This window comes from Sarcophilus harrisii, chromosome 1 (assembly GCF_902635505.1).
Source record: "Sarcophilus harrisii chromosome 1, mSarHar1.11, whole genome shotgun sequence".
NCBI classification, from domain to species: Eukaryota; Metazoa; Chordata; class Mammalia; order Dasyuromorphia; family Dasyuridae; genus Sarcophilus; species Sarcophilus harrisii.
In genome coordinates this window covers 470432502-470459113 of record NC_045426.1, presented here as the reverse complement: position 1 = coordinate 470459113, position 26612 = coordinate 470432502, and the positions used below count along the sequence as shown (strand labels likewise).

The 26612-nt window shown below is 33.4% G+C and overlaps 1 protein-coding gene across 6 annotated transcripts in view; it reads right to left on the bottom strand.

Annotated features, from left to right (window-relative positions):
- ST18 (ST18 C2H2C-type zinc finger transcription factor) overlaps positions 1-26612 on the bottom strand; it is a 326074-nt gene that overhangs the window by 55080 nt on the left and 244382 nt on the right. For 5 of the 6 annotated variants that reach the window (XM_031946404.1, XM_031946408.1, XM_031946406.1 and 2 more), the window contains 7 exons: positions 23209-23402; positions 14446-15243; positions 10133-10267; positions 8660-8750; positions 7448-7552; positions 3580-3785; positions 354-565 (listed from right to left, as the gene is read on the bottom strand). In XM_031946404.1, the coding sequence (XP_031802264.1) occupies positions 354-565; positions 3580-3785; positions 7448-7552; positions 8660-8750; positions 10133-10267; positions 14446-15243; positions 23209-23402 (1741 nt within the window). The remainder of the gene's footprint in view (positions 1-353; positions 566-3579; positions 3786-7447; positions 7553-8659; positions 8751-10132; positions 10268-14445; positions 15244-23208; positions 23403-26612) is intronic. The other variant, XM_031946407.1, reaches the window with a different exon arrangement.

Here is a 26612-nt window from a genome sequence, read left to right as displayed (position 1 = left end):
AAACATCAACTCTCCTTTCATCTTCCCTCACCCTTCCCCCAAACCAATTTTGAAATCTGGCTAACTCCTCCCTTTCTCTTTCTACCTCTTCATCCCCTATTCCCTCCCATTTTTCTTCAGATCCAGTATTAAGGATCAAAGCAGAACCATATACTTATTCTTTCTTTTTTCAATTGAACCATTCAGGTACCTTATTATTTTTCTCTGAATCTCTGGAAAAGATCATGCAAGGAAAAAAGTCTTTCTTTGAGGGGGAGGAAGGGGATGTTTTAAATGTAGTTGCGAACATGAAAGGCAGTTTATTCTCACAGTTCAGTCACTAGCACACCCTCCAGGTTCTTGGACTACCCTACCTTGGCAGACAGACTCTGTGGTTTGTTGGAGAGGATCTCTGCTGCTTCCCTGCAGCGGGTGGAAAGGTTCAGGATAGCAGCAGCTGCTGCCATGTGGGTGTCTTCACTACATTGACCGTAGCTATAAGAGCTGGCACGGCAAGGGCTCTGTGTGTGGGCGCTAGCACTAGGCAGTCGATTGGAAAGTTTCACTGGATTTGAAAAATGCTTTGCTGTTGAAGAGAGATTTGATTAGCCATTGCATGTATGTGTTTTTAGTCATTAAATAGATTTGTTTTTCAGGTGGTAATTTTGTACATTAAAATGTGTGAAGAATAAATTAAAACATGGTCCATTTTTCCATCTGTATGTTAAATACAGGTTACTCAGATTCCCTTTAACAGAGGTCCAAGGATCAAATTATCTGATTGCTGGAAAAGAACTCATCTTAATATTTTAGTATTTACTCTCCCCACCTCACCCCCTTTCCCCCTTTCTTTCTTTCTTGTTTAAACAAAAACTCTATACCATTAGTGGGGCAGGTGCACTGGCACCATTCATTGTGAAATACTTTGAAAAAAAAAAACCCAACACCCCAGCAAATTCATAAGGATCATGATAGAAAGGCTTATAACTTTAACTTCTAGAATTCAAAGAACATGCTAGTTCAGTTAAAGTAAAGTATTTTGTTTCTGGATCACATAACTACTTGTACTAATTTAGGAGATAAAAATGAAAAATAAGAATAAAATTCAATGTTTGTTTACCCATCCCCCTTAAACTAGTAAAACCATTCACAGTTAAAACTGGCTTTAGTTCCACTAGGTGGATATGAAGCATTTGTGGGGTCTTTCAGGAACTGGCACATTGAAAATTCATATAGAGTAGGGTGAGTTAAGGACAGAGGGAAAGGTTTTCAAGGTGAATAGAAATGCATTTCAGTTATCAAGATTGAGTTCTGGTATCATATTGCTGCTTATTACAAATTATATTTTTATTTATAAATAGAAAAAGAAATCTATTTTCATATTTTGAGGTATTGTGTAGCAAGGGAAATGTAATATTCACAATGCAGACAAATAAAAAATATATCGTTCTTTTAGAAAATCTGACAAATTTATTTTCAATAAAATAAAACATAGAACATTTCAGTTATTAACCCAGGTCTAAATCATAAAAAAGGGGAAGAATAGTGCAAAGCAAATCTGACTATTGAATGTCTATTAAAACAGGAATATGTATTTACTGTGTATAATATGGAAAAGAATAATTATACTGGTTATTCTAACTTTATAAAATGAGAAAATGTATAAAATATATTTAAAACACTTTGCAAACTTTAACATGTATGTAAAGTTTTGTTATCTCACTTGAGATGACATGTAAAAAGTATACCAAAACTTTACAAATTTTCAAGTGCTATGTAAGTGTTAGCTATTTGTTATTGTTATCATTATTAGAATTTGATACCAGGTCATTATTCTATAATATATCCCAATATATATTACTAAACAGAATAAATTCTTTGCATTAAAATGAATGCAGTAAATCTTTTTTCCTGGAAACCACTTATAGTTAAGTTTCTATTAAAGGCGATTTTGCTATTTTCTAATTTGAAAATATAATTTTCCTGACATGACTAGTATATATTTGTTTATCCAGAATAGTTGAAATACTGTTTTTTTCCAAGTCAGGATAGTTGAAATATCAGTGAGAATGAAATTTTCTCTTCCAATCATTTCCCAAAAGGCTCAGTGCAGTTTTAAGCTTCCATAGCTTATACTTGAAAAGAATTCTAATATATTCTCATAAGAGTATTTAATAGTATTCTGGCCCCACATCTCATGGGAAATGGATGCTTTTTTTCAGAAAATAAAAGTATTATCCATCTCTTTGTAGTTTAGACCAAAATGACCATGTAAGTCAAGTATAACAAATTCAAGTTCTGGTAAATGATTCTAAAGGGTACTTAGATACCTTCTTAACGTGTGACTAACTTAACAGAGGCACAAATCAACTTATGTGCTTCTTTAGAGTCTCACCTTTGTATCTGAGTGTTTTAAAGAGTTTGAACAATTTTGTAGGAAAAAATTCAAGGAAATAATTGTATATAATTTTTTGTTGTAAGAACTCTTATCTTTTTTAGACTAAATAGATGTGTCACCAAATTAAAGGAAACATGAATGCATTTCAAAATGTTTCTATTTTAAATCTTATATTTATTTATAAATATAGAATTATGTCATCTCAGAGTTTCAAAGGATCTCAAAGGTTATATTGTTCAACCTATATCTGAGTCTTAGATTCTTTATAGCATTATTTCCATGGCCTTACATATATATTTCCACAACGGAAAAATGTGATTCTTGGGAATTGTGTCTTTTCAAATCTTTCCCTTTTACCTTTTTAATCAACTGAATGTTTTTGCAGCTTAAGTAGGATTTCAAATAAACAGTTCAACATTCATGTCTCTTTTCTTTGGTTTCAATATAAATAAAAATGACTGAATCACAATAGCTCTTAACTCCTATAATTTGTCAAATCCAATTCCAGACAGATGCATAATAAATATCCTTTAGAATTTCTTTTATTCACTTCATAATAATAGCATCTTAGTTAAAGCTTTTCACACTGTTTATAGAAATATTTAAATTCCCAAAACTTAGGTAACATCACCTAAATGCAAGATACTCAAATAATAAAATTATCAATGTCAGTCCCAGGAATTCTGAACTAGAACCACCCCCATCATTTTAAAGCTCAGAGAACTGAGGCGCAGAGATTTTACATGGACTTTCCTAGATCACATAGAAAGAGTCTTAGAAAAAGATATAGTCATCTAGGAGACATGGGTTTGAGTCCCAGTTCTGCTAATAGAAAGCTAATATGACTTTAGTTTAGTCACCTGGGTTCTTTGGGCTTCAGTTTCTTTGTCTGTAAAATATAAAATTGTCTCTTGGATTCCTTCTCTCTCTGAATCTAATATCCTATGATCCAATAATCTTTCAAGTCACTTCTAGCTCTAACATGCCATAAATCCACTAATCTACAAATCAAACCAGGTCTCTATTCCTAATCCCATGATACCTCTCCATTCCTTTTTTTAGGAACTCAAATTCACCTAGATTGTAACTAATTATTCTTTTTACACTTAAAAAAATCCAGAATGATTTTTCCCCTCTTTTTCCTCCATCTTTCTAAGTAGAAATGTATGTACTTTCTATCACTGTTAGAAATTGAAGCTTACATTCAGGAAGCTGAGGTGGATTTTGTCCTTGTACTGCTGGTACTATTGTGCGTTTTCCGAAAACCTGAGCATCAAAGCTGGCATAATCAAATGGAACTTTTCCAAACTTCTCTTGTTCTTTTGTCATTGTAGCTCTAGGAGATGTGACTGTTTGTGATGATCGGAAACTGAACTGAGATAACTCAAATTGTTTTACTAGGCTCATCCTGGAAAGACAGAAGGGGTAGAATAGAAAAGTCAGAAAAAAGAACTAAATATGAATATATAAATATCAGCACCTGGAAAGAAAGTGGACAGACATATCATAGAGTCAGTAAGCTCATAGTTATTTACTTAATACACACAGAGTACATCAGAAGGAACAAAGGACTATGATAGCAACACACATTAGTAAAACACTCAGTACTTAAAACTTCAGAGTTCTATGCCTTATTCTCTTAATGACCATGATTAAAATATATTCTGACTCTCTCCCATCTCTATGACAGGAATAGTTCTGCCTTTGTCATTTCAGAGGAGTATTATTTCAAAGTTCACATTGATAATATTTTAAATTTGTTTTTATTTTCAAAATATATGCAAAGATAGTTTTCAACATTCACCCTTGCAAAACTCTGAGTTCCAAATTTTTCCCTTGCGTTCCCCCACCTCCTCTTACATAGCAAGTAATTTAGTTAAACAGTGCAATTCTTCTATACGTATTTCCACAATTTAGAAAATATTTGTTAATCACCTTGAGCTTTTTGGAGAAAAGTACCTACAAATTGCCACATTTTATTACGGTATAGGTGATGTGTATTGGTTCTATCAATGCGGGATAATAAGATAGAAGGAAATATTCACTTTGATGTCTGATGTATAAATGTAGTACTCTTTTTGTAACAGAAGCAAAAAACATTTGTGAATGTTGGGATTGAATCAGATGATAGTTGAATTATTCTTTTCTCTGAGGGATGAAAAAACTAATAGTACTTTTAGGAGGTATCATTCATCTTGCTCTCAACTTTAGCCCGGAAAGGGGTAGTGACTTAATGTTTTAGAAGAAAAGTGTGAAATGCTAAATGTCTATTAGTGACTAGTAGGCTTCCTGAAACACTTTGAGTATGATTGGGGTTTTAGTATGTATTGATGAGCTTTTAAAAGTATTTCATTTGGTCAGTCTGGAGGAGTATACTGGAGGGAGAAAAGCATTCTTGTTTTGTATCAAATGGAAGTAAGATGTAGGAATAAGGGAATATTATAAGCATCATTGGAGATGAAACTCTGAGAAGCAAGGTTGTGCAGTGGAAAAGTGCTGACTTTGGAATCAGAAGATCTGAGTTCAAATTCTTATTTTGTCTTAGCTTTGTAGTATTTTTGACTTTATATAGTCTTTTCCCTTAAGAATAATCATCATGAACAAAGATAATTAAGTCTGACAGTCTTAGAGCAAACTGACAAAACGAGGAGCAATATAAAAATAACTGACATTTAAACTGAATTTTTATATACTTTCTTGATCCTTACCACCCCATGAAATAGAAAATGAGTCTCAGAGAAATTAAAGGACTTGGTTAAGGTCACAAATTTAGTAAATGTCAGAGGCAAGATTCAAATCCAGTTCTCTCTCTCCTGGTTCTACTTCTAATTTTCTTTCTTCTATGCTATATAAATATACTAAAATCAAGGGACCCAACATCAATGATGGCATTAGAAGAGAAATGGTAATTTAATGATTGAGAGTGGTGAATCTATGGTATGAAATAGGTTTAGATATCCAGGCTAATATCTCAGCAACTTTAGCCACGAGTGTTACAAGATTAGGTTTATAGAAAAAAGAAATCCCTAGGTCAAGAGTACTGAGGAAAAGCTGTTTCTCTGGGATGCTGAAGTTCATAGAAAGGCTAGAACACCTAGAACAGAGTTATCAAAACCAAATAGAAATGGGGGCTACTAAATCATATACAAGATCTACATTTTAATCTGATTTAGGCCACACTCAGGAGAATTGTGGACCATGGTCATTACCACTGGCCTGAAGTAATCTCTTATACCTTGGTGCAAAGTTCAGAGGTTGAGCTTCTAAGGTAATAGCATAGTCACTCAATCCAAAGAAGAAGAATGCTTGACTCATTTTGTTGTAAGACAATGATAAAAACACATGGACAATAATATTTATTTCAGAATTTGACAATAGAAAAATAGAAAATAGGAATTTTTCCCTATTATTTTCCTCTTAAATATGACTACCTAGCATAATGTCAAATATAAACTCTTCCTCAAATTTGGGAGTCTAAGTACCATTTCAAATGGTATTCTATTAGTCACAGAAATGTTTTGTGTAATAAACAATTTTAAAGTAGAACTACATAGCTCTGTGTATGTAAACATACATGTTTTTATACATGTATGACATATGCCATGTAAATATAGAAATAACTATGTTTATAAAGTAGCTGCATATATATTGTTTTATTTAGTGAAAGGGACAGTGAGAACATTGAGCTATTCAGGTAAATAATTTAATCAGATCGGAGACTATTTAGAGGGCTGGCTCATTTCCTTGTGTAATATTTCACTAACATTTAGTAATTTGTGATCTATACTGTTTGATCTAGGTAGCTAATAGTTACTTGGGACAAAAGGGTTCAAGGAAAATATGCTCTGAATAAAATTACATTCTGGCAATGAATTTTATATCTTTACATTTTGTTAAGCATGTAGATTGGCTAGTTCCAACAAACACAAAAATGATCTGGGAAGATTGAAGCATTTGATTATTTTTTGGTTCAAATGGTAGGAGGATGCTCCAGGGCTTATGGGAATCATTGCGGATGAGGTAAAGCATAGTACCCCAGCATTTGCCACAGAGCCCAGCACATATTAGGCACTTAAAGGCATGCTAACTGACTATATTATGAGAAATTGTAGTATGAGTTGGAGTGCTTATTCTTGGTTTTTACTCGTTGTATAATTCTTTAAAGCAGGAGTGGGAAAGCTTTTTTTTTTCTGCCAAGGGTCTTTTAGATATTTATAACATTATTCATAGGTCATACAAAATTATCAACTTATAGTACTCAAGTAGTGGAAGGTTGTTATACTTAGTTTCCAGCTCATCATCGCCTATGGTTGCTTTAGCAAATGATTTCATGGGCCTTATACGGTACACAGGCTGGGCATTCCATCCTTGCTTTAAAGTAATAGGAACTGGTTCATCTCATTTTATACTGAACCTAATTTTTGTCTACATAATCATAATGCTTTTGCCATTATATCAGACTATCAAACTTCTTAAATCTGTATTATAACTTATGTTTCTATAAATCCAAGGTATTTAAACTACCCATGTGACCACATGACAGTCTTTTAATTAAAAATAACGGTTCAATAAGAGCAGTTTTTATAATGGTTATCATATTAGTGGTATGAAATAATCTATCCATATGGATGGAGCAGAATTTGAAATAAAATTAAAAGTATATTATCATATGATTTTTTAAATAGGTGTGGATGGGTTACTTAGGTCCCTCTACCACATGAAAGAAGGCTAAACTTGATTTCAATCATGGAATCCTTTAAAGTTATGACATGACAGGACTATGACAGATCCAGGCTAATGTCATATGTTCTGTTGTATTTTGATCCATTATTTATATTGGAGTTATCCGTGAATTATTTGTTATAGTACAAAGGATCTAGATAAGATAATCCATAATGTGGCTTAACCTGCCCAGTCTTTCTAATGGTCTCACCATATAGAGATGCTTATTGGTAGCTGATGGTTGAGGACAAACCATTTAAGACTGGTATGTGATGGATGAAAGAGACCCTGAAGTATAAGATCAATTACACAAAATAGAGTGTCAGGAATATCATGTGAGGTTCATACCTGTGAACCTGGTCAGGACACTGCCCGGTTTTGGGAGAGTCAAGCTGATTTTTATCCTGGGACATTGCCAATTTTTCAGCTGCAGCAATTGGACAACCAGAAAGACTGTTTTAAAAAGAAGTGGCAGGGTTTGAGTTAAAATAATAACGGTTCCTTGCATTTACATGTGCCTCTCACATACTTGGCAGACAATAAATAGTTAAGTTATATTAATAGTTCACATAGCACCATTCTCGTCCCAAAGCATTTTGCAAACTTCATTGCCAACTATGTTCACCAATCTCAGGGGTAAATAATAGCTGTCAGCTAAAAATGTGTTTTAGTATCAAAAAGCTATTTAATTGGGGAGGGAGGAAGGTGGAAGAATTCAATTGTACACAACTGATATTGTCTGGATTTGGGGGCCAAAAGAATGAAATTACTCAAATTGTAATTTGGTTAGACCACTAGAGGGAATGTAGTTACTACCCTGAATTTTAATTTGGGATCTCTAGGAGAGTTTTATGTCTCACCCCAAAAGAAGAGTGTGTATAATGTGACGTCCTCTCAGATGTGACTGTAAGAGTTACGGATATGGCATACAGGATTATGGTCATATCTGCTTAGTAGAGTATGAATTATATTGAGAGAGAAATATTAGCATTTACAGAAAAGTGCTTCTATATGTAACTCTATAGAGGTAGACATTTATATATTTATCTATGCAAATTGGAGTTTCAAGATAATACTGTCATAGGCATCTGCCATGGATCTGCTTTATAGGCAAAAAGTGCTTATAAGGAGATCCTTTTGGCAGTGCTCCTAGTGCTTATTGGATGAAGTCCAAGGCTCACCCACCCATTATTTTTTCATAGCAAATAATGTAAGAGTGTGGCTCCAGTGCATACATAAAATTCAGTATTTATACAGCCGTCTGTATGTATATATACAACTCCACCACCAGTCTCAGAAAGAGAGCAAACACATTTTGGTCTGTAATGAGTTAGATGATTATCAAGATAACATTTTATAGAAAGGAAATTTACAACATAAGTTTCATGATTTATATGGATATTAAGAAACATATCAGTTGCTTTGGATAGAAACTGAAGTTGATTGTACACACGATACTGTAATATCATGTTGTTAGTTGACAACTTTGAATTCAATGTATTAGAACTAATTCCCTCTTGTCTGTTTAATTAGAAAGGAAGAACAACTAATTGGGATTACCTTCTATGTGTGTTACGATTACTGTTGACATGGCCTCTTCCTGTGCATCCAGGAGTGGGACACTTGAGCACATTTTCATGCATGGCAAGAACTAAGCATAAAACATTAAGAAAAATTGGCAATTTATTCTAAAAACTATATGCGCTCACTTGTTTATTTCTCAGTTATATAATTAAAAATGCATACAATCATATATATATACACACATATATACTCTCATTCTTCTCCCAGTTCTTTTATAAAAATATATTTAAATAAAAATAGGTGAACATAAGAGGATTTCACATTATCTGTGAAGGAAACAGTTGCACTTTCCTCACGTCATGATATTACCAGACTGCTTTTTGTTGCTGCTACTGCTATTAACAGAAAATGTTAAAGAATCTTCTGGGGTTTTTCCCCTTATGCATTGAATTTAATTCTTGATGCTCAGGAGTTTGTTTTTCCACATTTGAAATTGTACTTGTTCAAACAGTTCTCTTTCCCTTTCTTCCCAGATTGAAATTCTGGATGCAGTCCTCTTCATATCATAAGTGATATCATTTTGATTCTTTGTACAGTTTTCCCTCCTGCTATTTGGTTACTGGCAGAAGAACGTGGTTGAGTGAACAATCAGATAATCATTTTGAGGAACTGCTAATCCAGCAGGACAGTACTGAGCTGATTAGATGTGTGGTGATTTGCAAAATCTTGCTTTTAAGAACATTAATGATGTTGAGGCATTCCAATCACAGCAGCCTGTGCAGCTCAACAGGTGTTACCATAAATATGTTTCAATGGGGGAGGGGGGAATTCAACCCATAATTGGCTACATTATAAAGATAAGTAGGTAAGCCACAAGGGCCCTTTCTATCTGCTGCAAAAGGATTCAGTAAGATGTTTGGTTGCTGTAATGAAATTTGAACTCCTTTACTTTTATACTTTGAGCTAATTGTATACCATTGCTTCATGCCATGGAAAGCCATGAGAGAATTTAAAAAAAAAAAGGCATTGTAGAGCAATGGAATGTGGAATTTGGAGTGAGAATACTTGCCTTCAATACTCTACCCTTAACTATCCATAGCCTTTCTGGATTTCACTTTCCTTATTTGTAAAATGAGGAGATTGGAGATGATGAACAAATTGTAAGATCCCTTCCTTTTTGGAATATATAATTTTATACTCGTCCTTGCACTTCAATGAGATGAGAAAGACTATTTAGAAGGGTAATATCTTCATGTGTCTCATCCATCCTGACATTTGCTTCTATTGTCAATTGAGGCTAAACAGCAGCATTATAGTTACTTTGAATGGCTTCTATATCAGGTGAAAAGGATTGGGTGGTCATCCAACCAAATAAATACTCTTTTTGCTACACATTGAGAGGGAATTGTACATTGATTGTTCCAATTTGTCTACTAGGAAAATGAAGCTGATTATATTCAAGTGATATTCTGAAGAAGAAGCCACTTTGCACTGAAAGCAAGTACTCACTTTCTAGGGGCACTCTGACTTTATGAGGGCAGCCTGAGAGACTGCGGTGATGTGGATAGAGTCCAGTCACATGCCCTGTGCCATCACATCCAGGAATGGGACACTTAGTCTCTCTCTTTTCAGGTCTAGGTGAATCTGCAGAGAAATGAAATTGATTATTTCATTTGATTATTCTTTCTTCCCTTCTCATTCAATAGAATGGCCTTGCAGGTATAACATTCTCAATTTGACTACTTTTGTAGTCAAAAACATTTTTCTCACATTGCCTTGAATAAGACCCTCAACTAAGACCTGTGGAAACATAAAAATGTTTTCATTTTTCTTAGTTTCCTAAGCAAAGGCTGACAGAGGGCAATGTGTGTTAAACTATAGAGATGGTTTTAGGTTGTTATGTCAACTACTTCATTCAGTTAGAGCCTCTTCCTGGAAAAAGAACCACAAACTAGAAGGCATGTAGCTTCCTGAAAAGAAAGAGATGAGTTATAAGAGAAAACATATTTGAAATGAAATCTGCCCCCCTTTTAGCAAGAAACTAAAGATTGCTTCACTCACAATTATAAAGCAAACCAAAAAAAGCTCTCAGTGATCCCCATATCTGAGACCTCTGACATTATCTTTTGCTAAGTAATTGGACAGTTATGACAATTTGATTTGGTGTACTGGAGGGAATAACTAACTCTTCCTGCTACTCTTGCCAAGACTTCTCTCTGTGGAACAGTTGATGAGAAAAGTTAAAATGGAACAGTCACAAACCTCTTTTTGTATCTTTACTGAACTCTCACACTTCCAATCAACCTTCACTAGTACAAAGCATGAAGGCTCCAATCCCTGATGCTTTCCCATTTCTTGTCAGTATGTAGTAACTAGGGGAAAAAGGGATGTATTTTATTTTGAGTACTGTAGTTGAAAACTGGGGATTTGGGAAGGTGATTTGGAAAGGAATCTTGGTTGTGGTAGACTCATAGAAAAGGAAGCACAGAGAATGGAAGATGCTTTCAGAGCACTTGACAGAGTGCTGCCAAAAGCACTGGGGAGTGAGAGAAGATAACAGCTGTAGCCAAGCTGAGGAAAGAGACACCTTGTAACACATTTTGTCAGGCTGCAATGAGGCACAAGCTTAGAGGAGAAATGGTTGGGGACAAACCGAGAGGTTAAATTTTTCTGGCAATCATGTAACAGAAGGCTATATAGAGGTTTAGACAAATATGTAAAAGAAATAAGGGCAGAGGAAAAACATTAACTGGGTTTTTTTAGTGAATATGGAGGACGACAAGAGAAAATTGTTATGCTTATGATAGAAAGAAAAAAAAAAGTTTTTGAAAAGAGTGCATTGTTATCCAAATGGTCTTCTCAACCCAAATGGATTGTTATTGTATGGCTAGTTAATTCTCAGAATGAAGTGCATTTTGGTGGGAAAATTGGACCTAGCTTAAGAACCAAAAAGTAAAAGATCATGACATAGAATCCACGCAGGCTGCAGGATTCCCAGAACATTCAGTATCTGAAATAATGAGCCTACCTGATGCTGAGAGTGAAAATAAATAATATGTATGATCCTGCCACAAAAAGCTGTCAGAGATAGAATAAGGGCGAGAATCCTGCTGAGTAGAGATGTGGAGGGCCCATATGCTCCTTTGAAAAATGTGGCACAGATAGAAAGGCAATGTCGCAAGATGCGACAGACATCTCTAGGGGCACTGTATTGCGATGAGCAAACGTGGCTGCGTGATATAATACCACATCCAGTGCTGGATTCAAAATGGTCTTTAGCAGATGGAGCCCAGTAGGTTGTGTGTAATACAATTATATGGGGGCACAGCTTCAGTAAAGAAGAAGAACCAAGAGTATCACAAGTTATGTTGGATAAGTATATCAAGATAGGGTACATAAGTTGTAAAGTAGAGATAAATGATGTGTAGAGATAAAGGTGTATCAAGTAGTAGAAGTTTTAATTAATGCAATGGAATTTACAATACTATAATTTTCCTCTGTGACTTTGAATGCTATTGATTCCAGGTTTGTGTAATTGTTGAGCTATAATTTTAAATTTCTAATTTAATTTCTAAACTGTGGGCAAATTATAAGCTATAACATATATATTATAACTCTATACAAATTTACAGGTGATTGAAATTGATTTGGGACAAGTTTATCTAGGGGTGTGAATAAATGAAACTATATATATATATATATATATATATACATAAATAGAAAGAGAGAGAGCTATTTAAATTTTAAAAACTAAACTCAGGTCAGATTATTATTTGCTTCTTTGCTTTTTTGCTTTTTTTTATTCAGAGGCCATATGAGTTTTTAAACTACACTGAACTCTCTTTGTTGCCAATTGGTAGAAAGAAACCAATTCTCTCTAATGTTTATCCTCTGAGAACCAAAGAAAAGTTTGAATAACAACTAAATGAATTTCATTGATATTCTGTTGTGAAGCTCTTATCTAGATACAAACTTGGAGGAAATATAGTAGGGTATATAATGTGTTCCTATGATCAAAATCTAGTATTTGGCTTCTATGCAATGCCCAGATTCTGTCAATTTAATTTTCTCTAACAAATAAGGAATATCCAGTTTGAGCAAAGCAAAGAATTGCTATATCTGGGAGGAATATTGACAACTAAATGAGTGTTAACTTAGAGAAACAATGCAGAGAGAAGGAACAATTATCTAGAAAGACTCATACTATTGCCTAGGAATTCAATATTGAGTTATGAGTTTGCTATTGAGTTTGCTCAACTTCAACCTTAGAGCAAATATCCAAAATAAAATATTGGACTAAATAAGAGTTTCTGATTACTGGCTCCCAAAATGGTCATATACCTTATGCTGCAGAGTGTATTATTTACAATTTTGTTCCTCCTTTAGCTCTGTGACACGATTAAATTTCTAATAGTATAATGCAGGATAATATATTGTTAGCATAGCTAGAAATTTAGCTAGTTTGTCAATCACTGAAAAGTTACCTATAAATAAGTAAATATAGCAAGCATTCTCCCCAGCATGGTGCTTGGAACTGAAATATCTTGGGCTGAATCAGAAATAGTTAACTTTGAGAATATGGAGTAAGTGTTAAGGGAAAAACACTGTGAAGTTATAAAAGTCATACATGGCTATGCATGTGAGTCTTAGTGTAGGAACAAAATATAAAGTGCTTCTGATCTCAACTATTAATCCTTAGCCTTCTGCCCACATGGCACCTCCCCACTCCTAGTGTGACTTAGAAGATGGTGAGGTTAGCCTAGGATCATTATCTTGCTCCCCCACCTTATGCTACCAACCTTTTGACTTGGTGGGAGGTGTTGAACAAAGAATTTCCTGTTTTGTTATTTAAGACCATTATATCACTCACCTGCAATTCTGCCAAACTTACTTCTTATGGTTCACAGCTTGGAAAATACAAAAGAATGAAATAATGGTTCTAAACTATAATAGCTTGCCATTCTTGTAACCCCTTGGGTTCACAGCTTCACTCTTCAGTCATTCTCATATGCACATCCTCTAACCACCAACAGATCTTTCTTTATTAGACTAGACTGGTGTAGGGCTCGGGGTAGGGGAGGATGGTAGATTTATAGAGGCATAGAAGTAATTTCTTTAATGTCAGAGGGGGTGTTAATTCTAGATGGGGTTGAAAAATGCCCTTAGAGAGCAAGTTCTAAGGCAAATAACCTCTTTTTCTCACTCCAAGTTGGATCAAAAGTAACAGAGCTAATTTTTGAGTAGTGAAGTGAGACTGAATTTGGGAAATCTACAATTACATTAATAGCTGACTCCTCAACAAGGAGTCAAGATTTGTGGTGGGTAAATAGGATTAAGTACTCCATTCCTCCCTTTCTTCCCTCTCTCCATATATGGTCCTGAGAAAGATATAGTTGGTAAAAATAGTTACAAAATATGTTTTATGGGTATTCATTCCCCTTAACTCTAGGTTCAATTTGGGAAAGAAATATGTGCTATTTGAAAGCAGAATATTAATGTTACTAAACTATCTTAATTCAATTGCTTTAGGGAAATTTGCTTGCAGGATCTTTATGCTTCAAGATATGATGTAAAAAGTAATCTAATTATAGTGCTACTTGAAATTAGGAAAGCTGGAAATAAAGTTTCTTTTCTACCTCTATAAAACAGTGGTAAACATCACAATATACATTTGGGGACATGATTTATTTTTAAAATGGGTAAAACTATCCATAAACTATCTAGAATAATCCAAATCCACCTCAGGAAAGCCTCCAGTCATTTTTTCAAAAACAAAATGAACCAAATCTTACTCAAATAAGAAACAGGAAAATGTGTCTTACGTTTGCTGTTAAAGACTTGTCTTCCACCCAGTTCAATAACTTTGGTGTGCTTCCTTTCACCTGCTAGGTGTTCCAATAGAAACCTGTCCAGTTCTTTGTAGGTGCTATGAAACACATGACCTTGCTCTGCCTGCAGAGCTATGGCCTGCTCTAACAAACTCAAGTGCCCTTTTGTTTTATCCAAATCAATTGACTCTTCTGTTGTTATAGACAGGCACTCAGTGTCCTCTTCGTCACCATCTAGGAGGGGATTTTGAGCTCTACTCTCCAAAGATTCCATGGGAGAATTCTGTGATTCTCTCATCTCCATTTCAAAATCACACACCTTTTCACAGGGGACAAAATTTTCCACTTCAGTTTTAATTTCTGGAGCTTCCAAGGGTTCCTTTTGATTATTACTTACAATATAAGTTTGAGCCACATTGGATTTTTCAGGAGTTTCCTCTGAGAAGTTGGAAGCACTGTCCCAACCATTTTCTGCAATTTCAGAGTGACTTTCATTGTCATCAGATGAACAGTATTGTAGATTAGTATCATTGATTTTGGCCTTGCAATCAGCTGAATGAACCATGAAGCAGTCATCGACTTCATCACTTTCCGTTTTTAATGACTGAATGCCACTGTCATTTAGGTTTTCAGTTACTATTTGCATGGAAGCATCTTGCTCTAGTTTTCCCAAATGCATTAAAGATTTGACCACTAGATCTTGGTAGCGAGTGTAACTGTCATTTTTTCTGTTGAAGCTTTCTTTTCCACTTGAATGAAGAATTCCTTCAATAGGCTTCACAAGATTTTCTTCTGTGAGGAAGGCAAGCCAATAATAACAATTAAAAAAAAAGATATTTTAAGAAAACAGTATCAATAAAACTTGTTTTGGCATAGAATACTAATAAAATTTCTATTTAACCCAGAAGCACTTGGGAGAGATTTCTCCTTTACCTGCTTCATTTCTTTTTCCTTATCACTGTTTCTCCCTTCACATACCCCCAACTCTTGAGAAAGATTAGTTTTCTTTTAACATCATGGAGATACTTCCCTTGGTTTGATTCAACATTCAATTAAATTCAGCAGTCATTTATTAAGATTGTGGATCAAGATAAGAATGTGACCCCTAGTTCCAAAGAAATCTATGCATTTCTTTATCTATGACATCTTACATACTCAAAAAGAACTCAATTGTACACTGGGATGCTCAATTTTGAGTAATTTGAGTCGATGCTAGGTTTAGCATCAGGTAATTTCACCCTAGACATTTCCTAGTTGTGTCAGTTTAGGTAAACTACTTTAGCTTTCTGAGCTTCAGTTTCTTCGTTGGAAGAATAGTGTTAATGAAAGTACCAACTTCAAAGAGCTGTTATGAAGACCAAATGAGAGAATGTATCTAAAGCACTTGGCAAACTGTAGCAAAAATGCTATTTAAAATACCTCTTATGGAAAATTGGAAAATAAATCATTCTGAATATAATCTAAAAACCAGTGCCTTGAAAAGAAAACAATTCTGCTTTTGTGAGTAATAATAACAGCAACAAAAAAGTAGTAGAGGGAGAGTATGGAGACAAAAGTATATCCATGTAAGGAGGCTAATAATTAAGTTGTACAACTAGTTACATTCTACATTAGGTAAGTTTGAAGTTCAAGAGAACCTTTCAGTACGACTCTACATCAGAATAAGTTGAAGAAGCTTATTTCTGATCTCATGTGTGCCAGTAGGATAGCTTATGATTTCTGCTGCAGAGGGCTATAAAATGTACCACATAGCCTAACAATTTTCATTCTGACATTCACTTGCACAAAAAAATTAAAGACCTATTTATATGCTTCCCAAGGCAGTGTTGGGGGTGGGAGACATGAAATATTATGCCCCCTTTAAGGACTGATAAAGACACCAAGTGAAGTACATTCTATAATAATAAACATCTTTGTGAGGGAGAAAGAAAAAGTCACTGGTACTGAGGGGGATATAGAAAGGGCGTCTATGTTGGAGACAATATGCCTTTTTTGTCTCATTTAATTTTTTATAAACATTGTCTCTGACAAGGACACTCAAAAATACATCTCCATCATCTTCCTTTCTGGTAATTACCTCTCTAAATCAACACTGGACTGCCAGGATCAAGTAAATATTGCCATAGTAACTAAAAGCATTTTTGGATGAAGGGAAGAATTTAGTCACAACACTAGCCCCTTTAATAATGCTGATTATAGGGTGCAGTCTTTTGTTGGGATCTATTCAACATAAACTGAAAAATTTAACATTTTACTTCCTAGAAAAGAGGCTAGATAAACAAGCACATAATATTTGATAAGATGGCCTATCCTCTTCTGAATTCATATCAGAGGAACTCCAGGTTTAAATAATAAATTAAACATAGTCTAAAATGCAAATGAAGTTTTTCTCAATAACACATTGGCTATTAAGAGAAAGTGTAAAGGGTTATGATAATTTTAAAGTATTATGAACTACAGAAAACAAATAAAAAGCATTTTCAGTGAATATGCTCAATTCATTGAACTATTCTCTCAATTCACTTAACTACCCACATGTGTACAATAATGATTTATAGACATTATACCTAATTATGCATATTTGGGCTATGTTAGAGTGCCTAACAAAAGCTCTAGAAAGCAACAATTACCTCTGTTGCTTAGCTACATAGTTTAAAATATTCCTATTAAGTGCAGATTACCAGGGAGGGAGGGCGACAAAAATGCACATGTGCACTACAATGCATTTTACTCTACTGATGCCAAACTGTTAGCATTTTGGGTCATTTCCAGTTTACATAATTGTTTGGTTCAACTGTTTGTTATATGTTAAAAGAAAATATTTATTAATTATTCTTCAGAAAATAGGACTCATACAGTGAGAGGTGCCTATGTGCATTATATGCTCTGGTTTCTAGACAGAGAGTTTACAAACCTCAGCCTAACTTTCCAGAAACTCTCTACTGATTTTCACTTCATTATAATTGCAATGAAAAAAGTTGTGTTGGCTCCTGGTAATAATAAATTTAGGTTGATGAGGTTCCACAATAATATAAGGCACAGTCTGATTTTTTTTCTGCTTTTACTGGAAATGCATAATACATCTTTAGCTACAGGCTACATTCAATGTATCTGTTTCTTATTAAATACTTTTGAAGTGATTAATGTGACATATATATTTCTTTCTTGGTAAGTGACAAGAAAGAATAAAAAAGCATCATTATGAGTTAAATTTTAATGAAAACCTTTCTTATGTTAATGCTCAGGAAGTATTTACAAATGAAGATATATGTCAAATTGAGAACAAGGAAACAAACCCTGTTGTACTACTCTAAGATCATTTCTAAAGTTTGTTTCAGAAAAAGTTCTGATTTGCATTCTTCAATAATTTGGATCCAGTCCTCATCCCTGTGCTTTTTTTAAAAAAAAAATCCTAATGTTTTGCATATAGCATTTGCTAAATAATTCTTCATTGGCATGGATTGGTGAGTATGGTGGAGAAAGTACTTTTTGTGTAGTGTACAAAACCCCCAACACTTTATTAGTGAAGAGTAAAACTTGAGCAATAATTGGCTTCATTGAGGAGCCTTTATTCTGAAATGTCTAGGAACCAATTTCTTGGATGGTTTCCATCATCTATAATAAGCAGGGTATTGAGCCAATTTTTACAAATATGTTAAGGGTTATATATCCATTGCTGGGAAGTGCTAAAACAAAAAAGGAAGTAAGGAGGAAAGAAAGAAAGAGCAACAGAAAGATAAAAGCTAAAACCTAACAAACAGAAATAAAAAGAATCCGCCCCTCCCAAATGTTAAACAAAACATTTTCTGAAAGTCTTGAATCGTTCCTGAAAATATCTGTAAAATATATGTACTGGGAGTTGAGAGGCCTAGGTTCAATTTCTGACTAAATCATTTCTAAGTTGTGTGATCTGGGACAAATGACAAGTCACTTAACCACTGAGACATTTCTTCATCAGTAAAATCAAGATGTTGGACTACATGCACTTTAAAGTCCTTTCTTCACATTAAATTATTTGGCTTTTAGATGTCTATCAATTTCCTAGGACACTGGGGTAGGGAACCACTCTTTTTTAGACTGGATTTATGATTTTATTGACATGAATTATCTCCACTAATACAGATTGATATTTGCTGTACAACTTATCTTACAGAGTTACTTGGGGACAATGAAAGATTAAGTGAATTGCTCAGATTTACAGAACCAATATATGTCAAATGTGAGTCTTGAAACCAGAATTCTAAGACTGGTTTTCTATAAAGGCTACCTTAGGGAATTATTTTAGAGTAATAAAAAATACTCCTATCAGAATCAATGTACCATTGAAAGTTAGCAGATTATGGTCTTGAATCCTGGATCGTAGCTGGCAGGGAGACCTTGGAGGTCACTAAATCAAACTTCCTCATTTTAAATATGAGGAAACTGAGGCTAGACAGGTCAATGACTTGACTAAGGCCACAATGATATCTAGTGACTAATCTGGATTTGAAACTAGGTTCTCAGACTCTAAGTTCAATGTTGTCCTTGCTGTGCCATGCTACTCTCTTATCTAAATCCTCTTGTAATCATAATATTTAATGATAAGATGGCTAACCGGGTTGTGTAGGTATAGCACACAACTATAGGACAGTGCTAAGACAACATAAAGTTTAAATTAATTTTCTTGACTTAATTATCATAATGTGTTAATAAACTGAATTATCCAGCCAGAGACATAATTAGGCAAACATGATCATTCCAGTGGGCAGTTGGGAATTACTAGGTAGATGAAAAGAATGACTTTTATTTTTTAACACTTTCACATAGGGGATGAAGCACCCAGGGCCTGCCACTTAGCAACTCTGCCCAGTGGTTTCATAGTACAGGAATTTGCCCAGAATAAATAATGAAATTATTTTGATCCCAGAATGAAGAATAATACTAGGGGAAGGATGGAAATTACTAAGGGTTTGAGGAGATAATGAAAACAATGTTGGAGGAAAGAAGTCATGACTTAGCTATTTCCCTTTCATGCTTTTTGTATTATTTTGTTTTTCTTCCTTTATAGTTATTTTAGATTTAACTGAATGTTTTATTTCAAATGTATTGATAATTAAAATTAATGCATTAATTTGCTTGAGTCAACTTAAACCATATTCATTATGGAGAATCACAGAATTGAAGTGTTTTAAGGGATCTCAAAGACTATCTTGTTATATAAATTACCTTAGCAAGTCTGTGACAAATATCACCTCTTAAAGTTTTCTCCCCTCATGCCTAGAATTCTCTCCCTCTTCATTTTCACCTCCAGACTTTACAAATCCTTACTAAAGCGCTTAATTTTAGATTTGTTGATTATTATGTATTTAGCTTGTATATAGTTTGTTTGTATATAATTTGCACATTTTCTCTCCTATTAGACTGTGAGTTTTTTAAAGGAACTTTCTCTGTATCCCCAAGACTTAAAACTGTGCCTGGAATATTGTAAGTGATTAATAAATACTTATTGATTAATTGATCTCCAGGGAAAGAGTAACCCAGTTCACTTCTGAACAGGGACAGTTTTTAGGAAATTTTCCTTGACAGCAAGGCTAAAGTCCATCCATTTATTTTGGTTCTGCTTTTGAGAGTTAAACAGGACTAAATCTAATTTCCTCATGAAAATCCTAAAAATTATTGGAGATAAATGTTTTAGCTGCATATAATCAGAAAATTCTATAGATTTGTCTTCTTTGATATTTTTCCAATACATTTGATAAATAATGCTTGACAGCACAGAATAAAGGACAAATCCCCATCACTTCTCAATTAAAGACTTCCTTCCTAGTTGACACCAACTCATTCATGACTATTCTTTGGATCCAGTAATTAAAGAAATCCAGAATTCATCTAAGAGTATTGTCATCTAAGCTCATATTTCCATATTGTCAACAAGTATAGCATAAAATTCTTTGTTAAAATCCAGGTTATTTTTATCTATAGCTTTTCTCTTGTCTGCCCATCTTGTAATACTATTAAATGTGGGCAAGAAAATAAAAATACTTATTTAGTGTCCATTTAATTGAGTGTAAGGCAAATTAATTTCTCCCTTCTCAATTTATTCTCAGGTCATGTGTATATAAAACCCAATGATGATCACCAATGGCTGGACCTGAATGTTTGCTTAAATTTATTTTGGGAATCCAAGTGCTTATGAAAAAGCATGCTTATCTTTTTTGTAAAGTTCTAATGGGGTTTAGCAAAAGAATGAGATTTTTGTCAAATTGATGAAGAGCTCATTGTTTCATCTTATGCTTCAAATTAACATGAGTAGATTTACTATATCTTACTTGAACTACCAGGTAAAACTCACCCCTCAGCTGCATAGGTGCATTTAGATGGGAAAGACTTCAAGTATCAACTATATTGAACACCATGGAGAGGACCTCTATGGAGATTAGTTTTCTATTTTAATAACATAAGCACATGTATAAAAAAATGTATATATATATAAAGATGCTATGAAAAATACCACATTAGAATCCACTGATTTACAATGTTTGAATTTAAATAGAAGGTTTTAACTGTTTTCAATTTGAAAGATTTAGGAATCAAAATTTGAACCTAGCCCTAAACTTGTAAAGTCCTATTTTCTTTCTTAGTTTATCACTAGTTACTATTGTGCCTATTAATGATTATCACCATCATTATTATCATTACTTATAAATATTATGAAAAGATTAGTTATGACCTAGGCAATAAGAAACATGATTTTTTAGTTTTCTGACCTAATGTTTCTTTTAAAACTAACAAATCATTTAGCTACATTATTTTATATAAAAATATTAAATTCAGAAATATTGTTCTTTATTCTTTATAGTATTATATTTTTACAGAGAGCCTAGAGTAAGGAAGACTTGAGTTCAAATGTGATCTTAGACACTAATTGTGTGATCCTGAGTAAGACACTTAATCTCTGCCTGCCTGTTTCCTCAACTATAAAATAGGGATAATAAAACACTTACTTCACAAACTTGTCAGGATAAAATGTGATGTTTGTGAAGCACTTAGCATAGTACCTGGCACATAGTTCACACTTCATAATTGCTTATTCACTTCTCCTTTCCCTCCTTGTTTCATTTTCTAATTTATCAAATATTATTTATTTATCAAATATTTACATAGCATAAATCTATCAAATACTATAAAATCTCAGTAATTAAGGGCAATGCAAAAGAGATTTGTCTAATCATCCTAATTGAGGAAAAGACCATATGAAAAACATATTGTTCCCAGCCTAAGATATGCAGCTGAATAGATATATTTAGTTCATGTGTGGTATGTATGCATATATGCAAGCATGTTCAGTATAAAATCAGAGATAGTGCAGTTAAGTAGTGAACTGGACTGAAAAAAAAGTTCTGGCTAGGTAATATTTAGGAAATTGCAAAGGGCTTTCAAATCCTCCATGGACACAAAATCCAATATCTTTAACATCAACAATCTGTTGTTTGTACATGACAGTGAATACTGAAATAATATAATCTTAGAAGAATCAGTATCCAGGAAAGATAGGTGATGGGAATAAATAGTATAAACTCTATTCCCCACATTGATGTGGCACAAAAAGTGGAATAAAACCATGAAGGCATCTAAGATCAGATGAATTGGGTTAGTCATGTGGTAAGAATGAAAAACAGTAAATGAACAAATTAAAAGCTACATTGATTTCTCTTACATAATCAGAGGGGTCTTCCCATGTGTCACATGGAAATGTTATGGAGGACTGATGGGAAAACAGAAAACATGCAACATGAGAAGACATGGAAAGATTGTGGTCTGTTTTCAGCAGAGAAAGTACCTCTTTTGATGAAATCATGGATTCATTAAAATTCAGATTTTGCCTAATATTTTATGTTTATTTGATAATTTTTGCAATATGAATTTTCCTGATAGTTTCTTTACTATTTCTTGAAATAATTAAAATGGAATGTTGAATTTCATTTATTCATGTTCCTTAATTTAATGCTAATACACAAAATGCTAAGTGGTACAATAAATAGTAATGAGTAAATGAACACATTTTCTAAGAATATAACAATATTGGGAGAAACTTTGGCACTAGAGAGAGTCAGATGTGCTAAACTATAAAAAAGTGCTGAAAATAAAAAGAGTTTGGTCCAACCCTCCTATTTTATTCAGGCCAATCCAATCCAACTTTTTAAACTTACAGATGAAGAAATTAACACAGAGAAAGAGTAATGATTTGACTATGGTCATTTGAGTTTAGTTTACCAAAATTAGGATTTAAATATAGATTCTCTAACACCAAATCCAACATTTTCTTGCCTCATGTAAACTGACTATAGTTCAGTCATCTGTGATGAATAATTTGATCACTGATGAGAAGACCATAAGGACCAGAACTCTGCTCCTTTGTTTATCCCCAGGTTCTACTCAGACATTTTTTTTTTTCACTGTTCCAAGTACCAAAATATTGAAAGGTGTAAGGAGGGAAAAGATCATTCCCTTTTGAGCAATACCATGTGAAAATGCTTTTGAATTTCATTTTGGCTTTTTGATTTTATAGCTCCTATCATTTCTTGGGTCCAGAGGAAGATCTATCTATTTTTTTAATTGGTCGTGGGAAGGAGAAATAACGTAGTTCTTTGTCTTTATAAACTTTGATTTTGGAATAAATACCATTCACAATAATTATGAAGTATACATTTTATAGTCTTTTAGCTATCCTTGCACTAATGCCTAAAGATATATAGACTCAAATCCCATCTTTGCTACCTGCAATGAGATGGCCATTTGTCTCCAAGAGACAATCTTCTGTTTCACTTTGGTCATCATTTTCCTCTTTGCATTCCACACTGGGGCTGTAGTGACGAGGCTTCATTAATAAGGATTTCCTTTTGTTGACTGGGACACCTAAGGTGGGCTCTTCAGTTTTTCTCTTCTTTGCCATGGGGCAGCCATATGCAGCACTGCAGTGAGTAAAGGGGAAAAGTTAACAAAGTTAAGTCTTCTTAAATGTTATTGTTGATACTACTTTAAAAGGCTACAATATAAAACTACTGGAAAGTGAAACTTTTTTTCTTTTTCTTTTTTGGAGATAGTGAATAGAGGTTTAGATTCTCTTGTTGGCACTGACAAAAACATCAGGGACAAAGCCATTGAACTGTTCTGATTCTCTTTCACTGTTACCAGTACAGTTGAAAAAAAAAATCATCTTTAATCCTGAGTAAGCATATGTTAATCTGAGCTCTGCTTGGCACTAGACTAAATACACCCAGGGAGGGATGAGAAAAGATTTATGCTGGTTTCCTAATCCTAAGAAATAGCTAATGTGAAAAATATACCACCAGTTACACCAAATGTGTCCATTATGGATAAATCACAATATGTTACAAATGCTTGTTTGATTGATTGGTTGGTGTATTTTCATACCTGTGTGCTATGAAAAGTGCTTATCTCAGCCCCAGTTGTGCATCCGGCTTCAGAGGCACATATGTAAAGTACTGTGACTTAAAAAGGAAAGGATGGGGGAGCAAGTATTAAATATTCATTGAACTATTGTCTTGTCACTGAAGGAAAAGTAGATTCTATACCAAAATCTCCCCTTTGATTTTTATACGTTTGGCATCCAGATCAAACAAAGAAGAGGAGGAGAAATCTGATTTGATCTGCCAAAAATGGTCAGCATTTTATCCCGATCCATGATCTCATATGGATTTACACTAAAGTACTCTCATGACTGCCATTCATTACATCTTGACTAAGAAATCAAATGCAAATAGACTTCCTCATCATATCTCTATCAAACATAATGCATAAAAGCTTATTGGTTATAGTAAAGTGTTTACTCTTTTTTTTTTTTTCAAGATCCATCAGATCCAGAAATTTTAGCCAAAAATTAGTCTTTAGCATGTTAATATTTAAAGAATATCTGCTTCATATAAAGCATAGTCATTCTGATTAATTTCGGAAGAAAAGGCACAAATGTTCCTGGCACTCTAAAAGGTGCTTGGCTAACATCATAAATAGGGTCTGATGCAGAGTCCAAAAGGAAGAGTAAATCTCAATAGTTTTCAAGATGTTCCTATTTGTGGATGATATTGTATTCACTCCACAAAATGCAGAAATTTGCAGAAACTTCTGAAGGAATCTGTAGTCAATCAAAATTTCTTAACATAATTATCTCCTGAGAAAAACCAAATAGTTGAATAACACTTATTTTTGAGACTATAATATCTAGTGGGATAGGATAGATAGGATACAGGCTGAAGAAATTTTGTACAGACACAAAGAATGGAGCATGAGATAGGACCAGAATTAAGTAGAAAGGATAGAGAAGACTAAATTGCCTTTATGAAATTGGTGGTGATTTTAATGATCCCAAACTTCTCTTTAAAAAAAAGGTATATCTTTCTGAACATTAGCAAGTTTCTTGCAAGTATGGATTGTTTACATTTTTGTATCTCCAGTAACTAGCATAATATCTGGCACATAGAACAAAATAAATATCTATTGATTGCTTGATGAGGTTGTATGACTGTGAATCATGGAGTATATTATTCTCCAAAAAATTTTGGTTATGCTTAGAAAGATTTACATGAAATGATGCAAAGTGAAGTGAGCAGAACCAGGAGACCATTCTACAGTATTGCAATATTGTGCAATGATCAACTATGAATTATATAGCTCTTCTCAGGAATACAATGATCCAAGTCCCAAATGACTCATGATGGAAAATGTTCTTCATATCCAGAGAAAGAACTGATTGACTACAGAGTGAAGCATGCTATTTTAATTTTCTTTATTTTTTTGTGTTTTTCCCCTTTTGGTTTATTTTTCTTTTATAACATGAATAATATGGAAATATACTTTACATTATTGCATATATATAATCTATATCAAATTGCTTATTGTCTTAGGAAAAGGATGATGAGGAAGGGAGAGAGAAAATTTGGAAGTCAAAATTTAAAAAAAATGTTAAAAAAAAGAATGTGTAATTGAAAAAATAAAATACTATTATTATTTTTTTATTATAAGACATTCAATGGGCAATACAAAAGTACATAATATATGCAGCTATCTCCAATGTATTACCAGTGAAATGTTGGATGGAAAAAGAAACATAAATGCCATCAAAAAGATATATAACAAGAAAAGGAATTAAGTTAGGACATAGAATATTTAAGGGATAACAATGAATGTCCAGCATACTCTGTTAAGAAACAAAGCATCATGACAAAACTTAGCACATTGAATGTTCTTATATGTAGAATTAATAGAAGACATAAAAGTCTATGGAGTAAGAAAAAATACTTGGATTGTGACCTGCACAAATGGAGATAGTAGTCACATGGATGAGTTTTGAAGTATTTAGAATTTATTAGAAATATGTGTATATATATATAAATCTTGTCTTAAAATAATAACTTCTTACAGTTATTATTTTTACTAATATAGGACTCAACTAATCCATGTATATTACTATTTTAAAAGTATTATTAGAAATTGACAGTTGTAAGGGTCTTTAGACATAAACTTAATTCATCATTACTTTATGGAAAAGATAAGTGAGATCCACAGGAAACTGAAAAAAAATTATCAATGGAAGTATAATAAATTTGTATTTATGAATATTTATTATTGCAGTTAGATATAAATCTCTCTCTGGATGTTTCACATGCATGTACCATGATAGTTTTTTTTTCCTCTAGTGCTTTGAAAGCGATGTGGAATCTAGGGAACAAGAGGTTTATTTTGCAGTTTGCAATTTTGTTAAACTATTGTCTCAATTAGTTTCTTTGATTATTTCTTAGGATTTTCTAAATAAGCCACTTTGTCATCAGCAAACATGAAGTTTTATTTTCTTTGCCATTCTCCATGCTTATCTTTAATATCTTTCTCTCTTTTATATTGATAGCATTTCTAGAACTTTATCAAACTGTAGGAGAATGGGTATCATTGTTTACTCCTATGTTTATTAAGAAAGCTTCTAGAATATTCCCATTGTGTATGATGCTTGCTTTTAGTTTTAGATAGATTTTAAAATTATATTTAAAATTTCCTTTTATGTACGTAGGTTTTGTTTCATTTCTTTTAAGCATAAGTGAGTGTTTTTTTTTTTTGTTGTTGTTAAAGGCTTTTTTGCATTTTTTGAGATGTTAATGTGCTTTTGGATATTT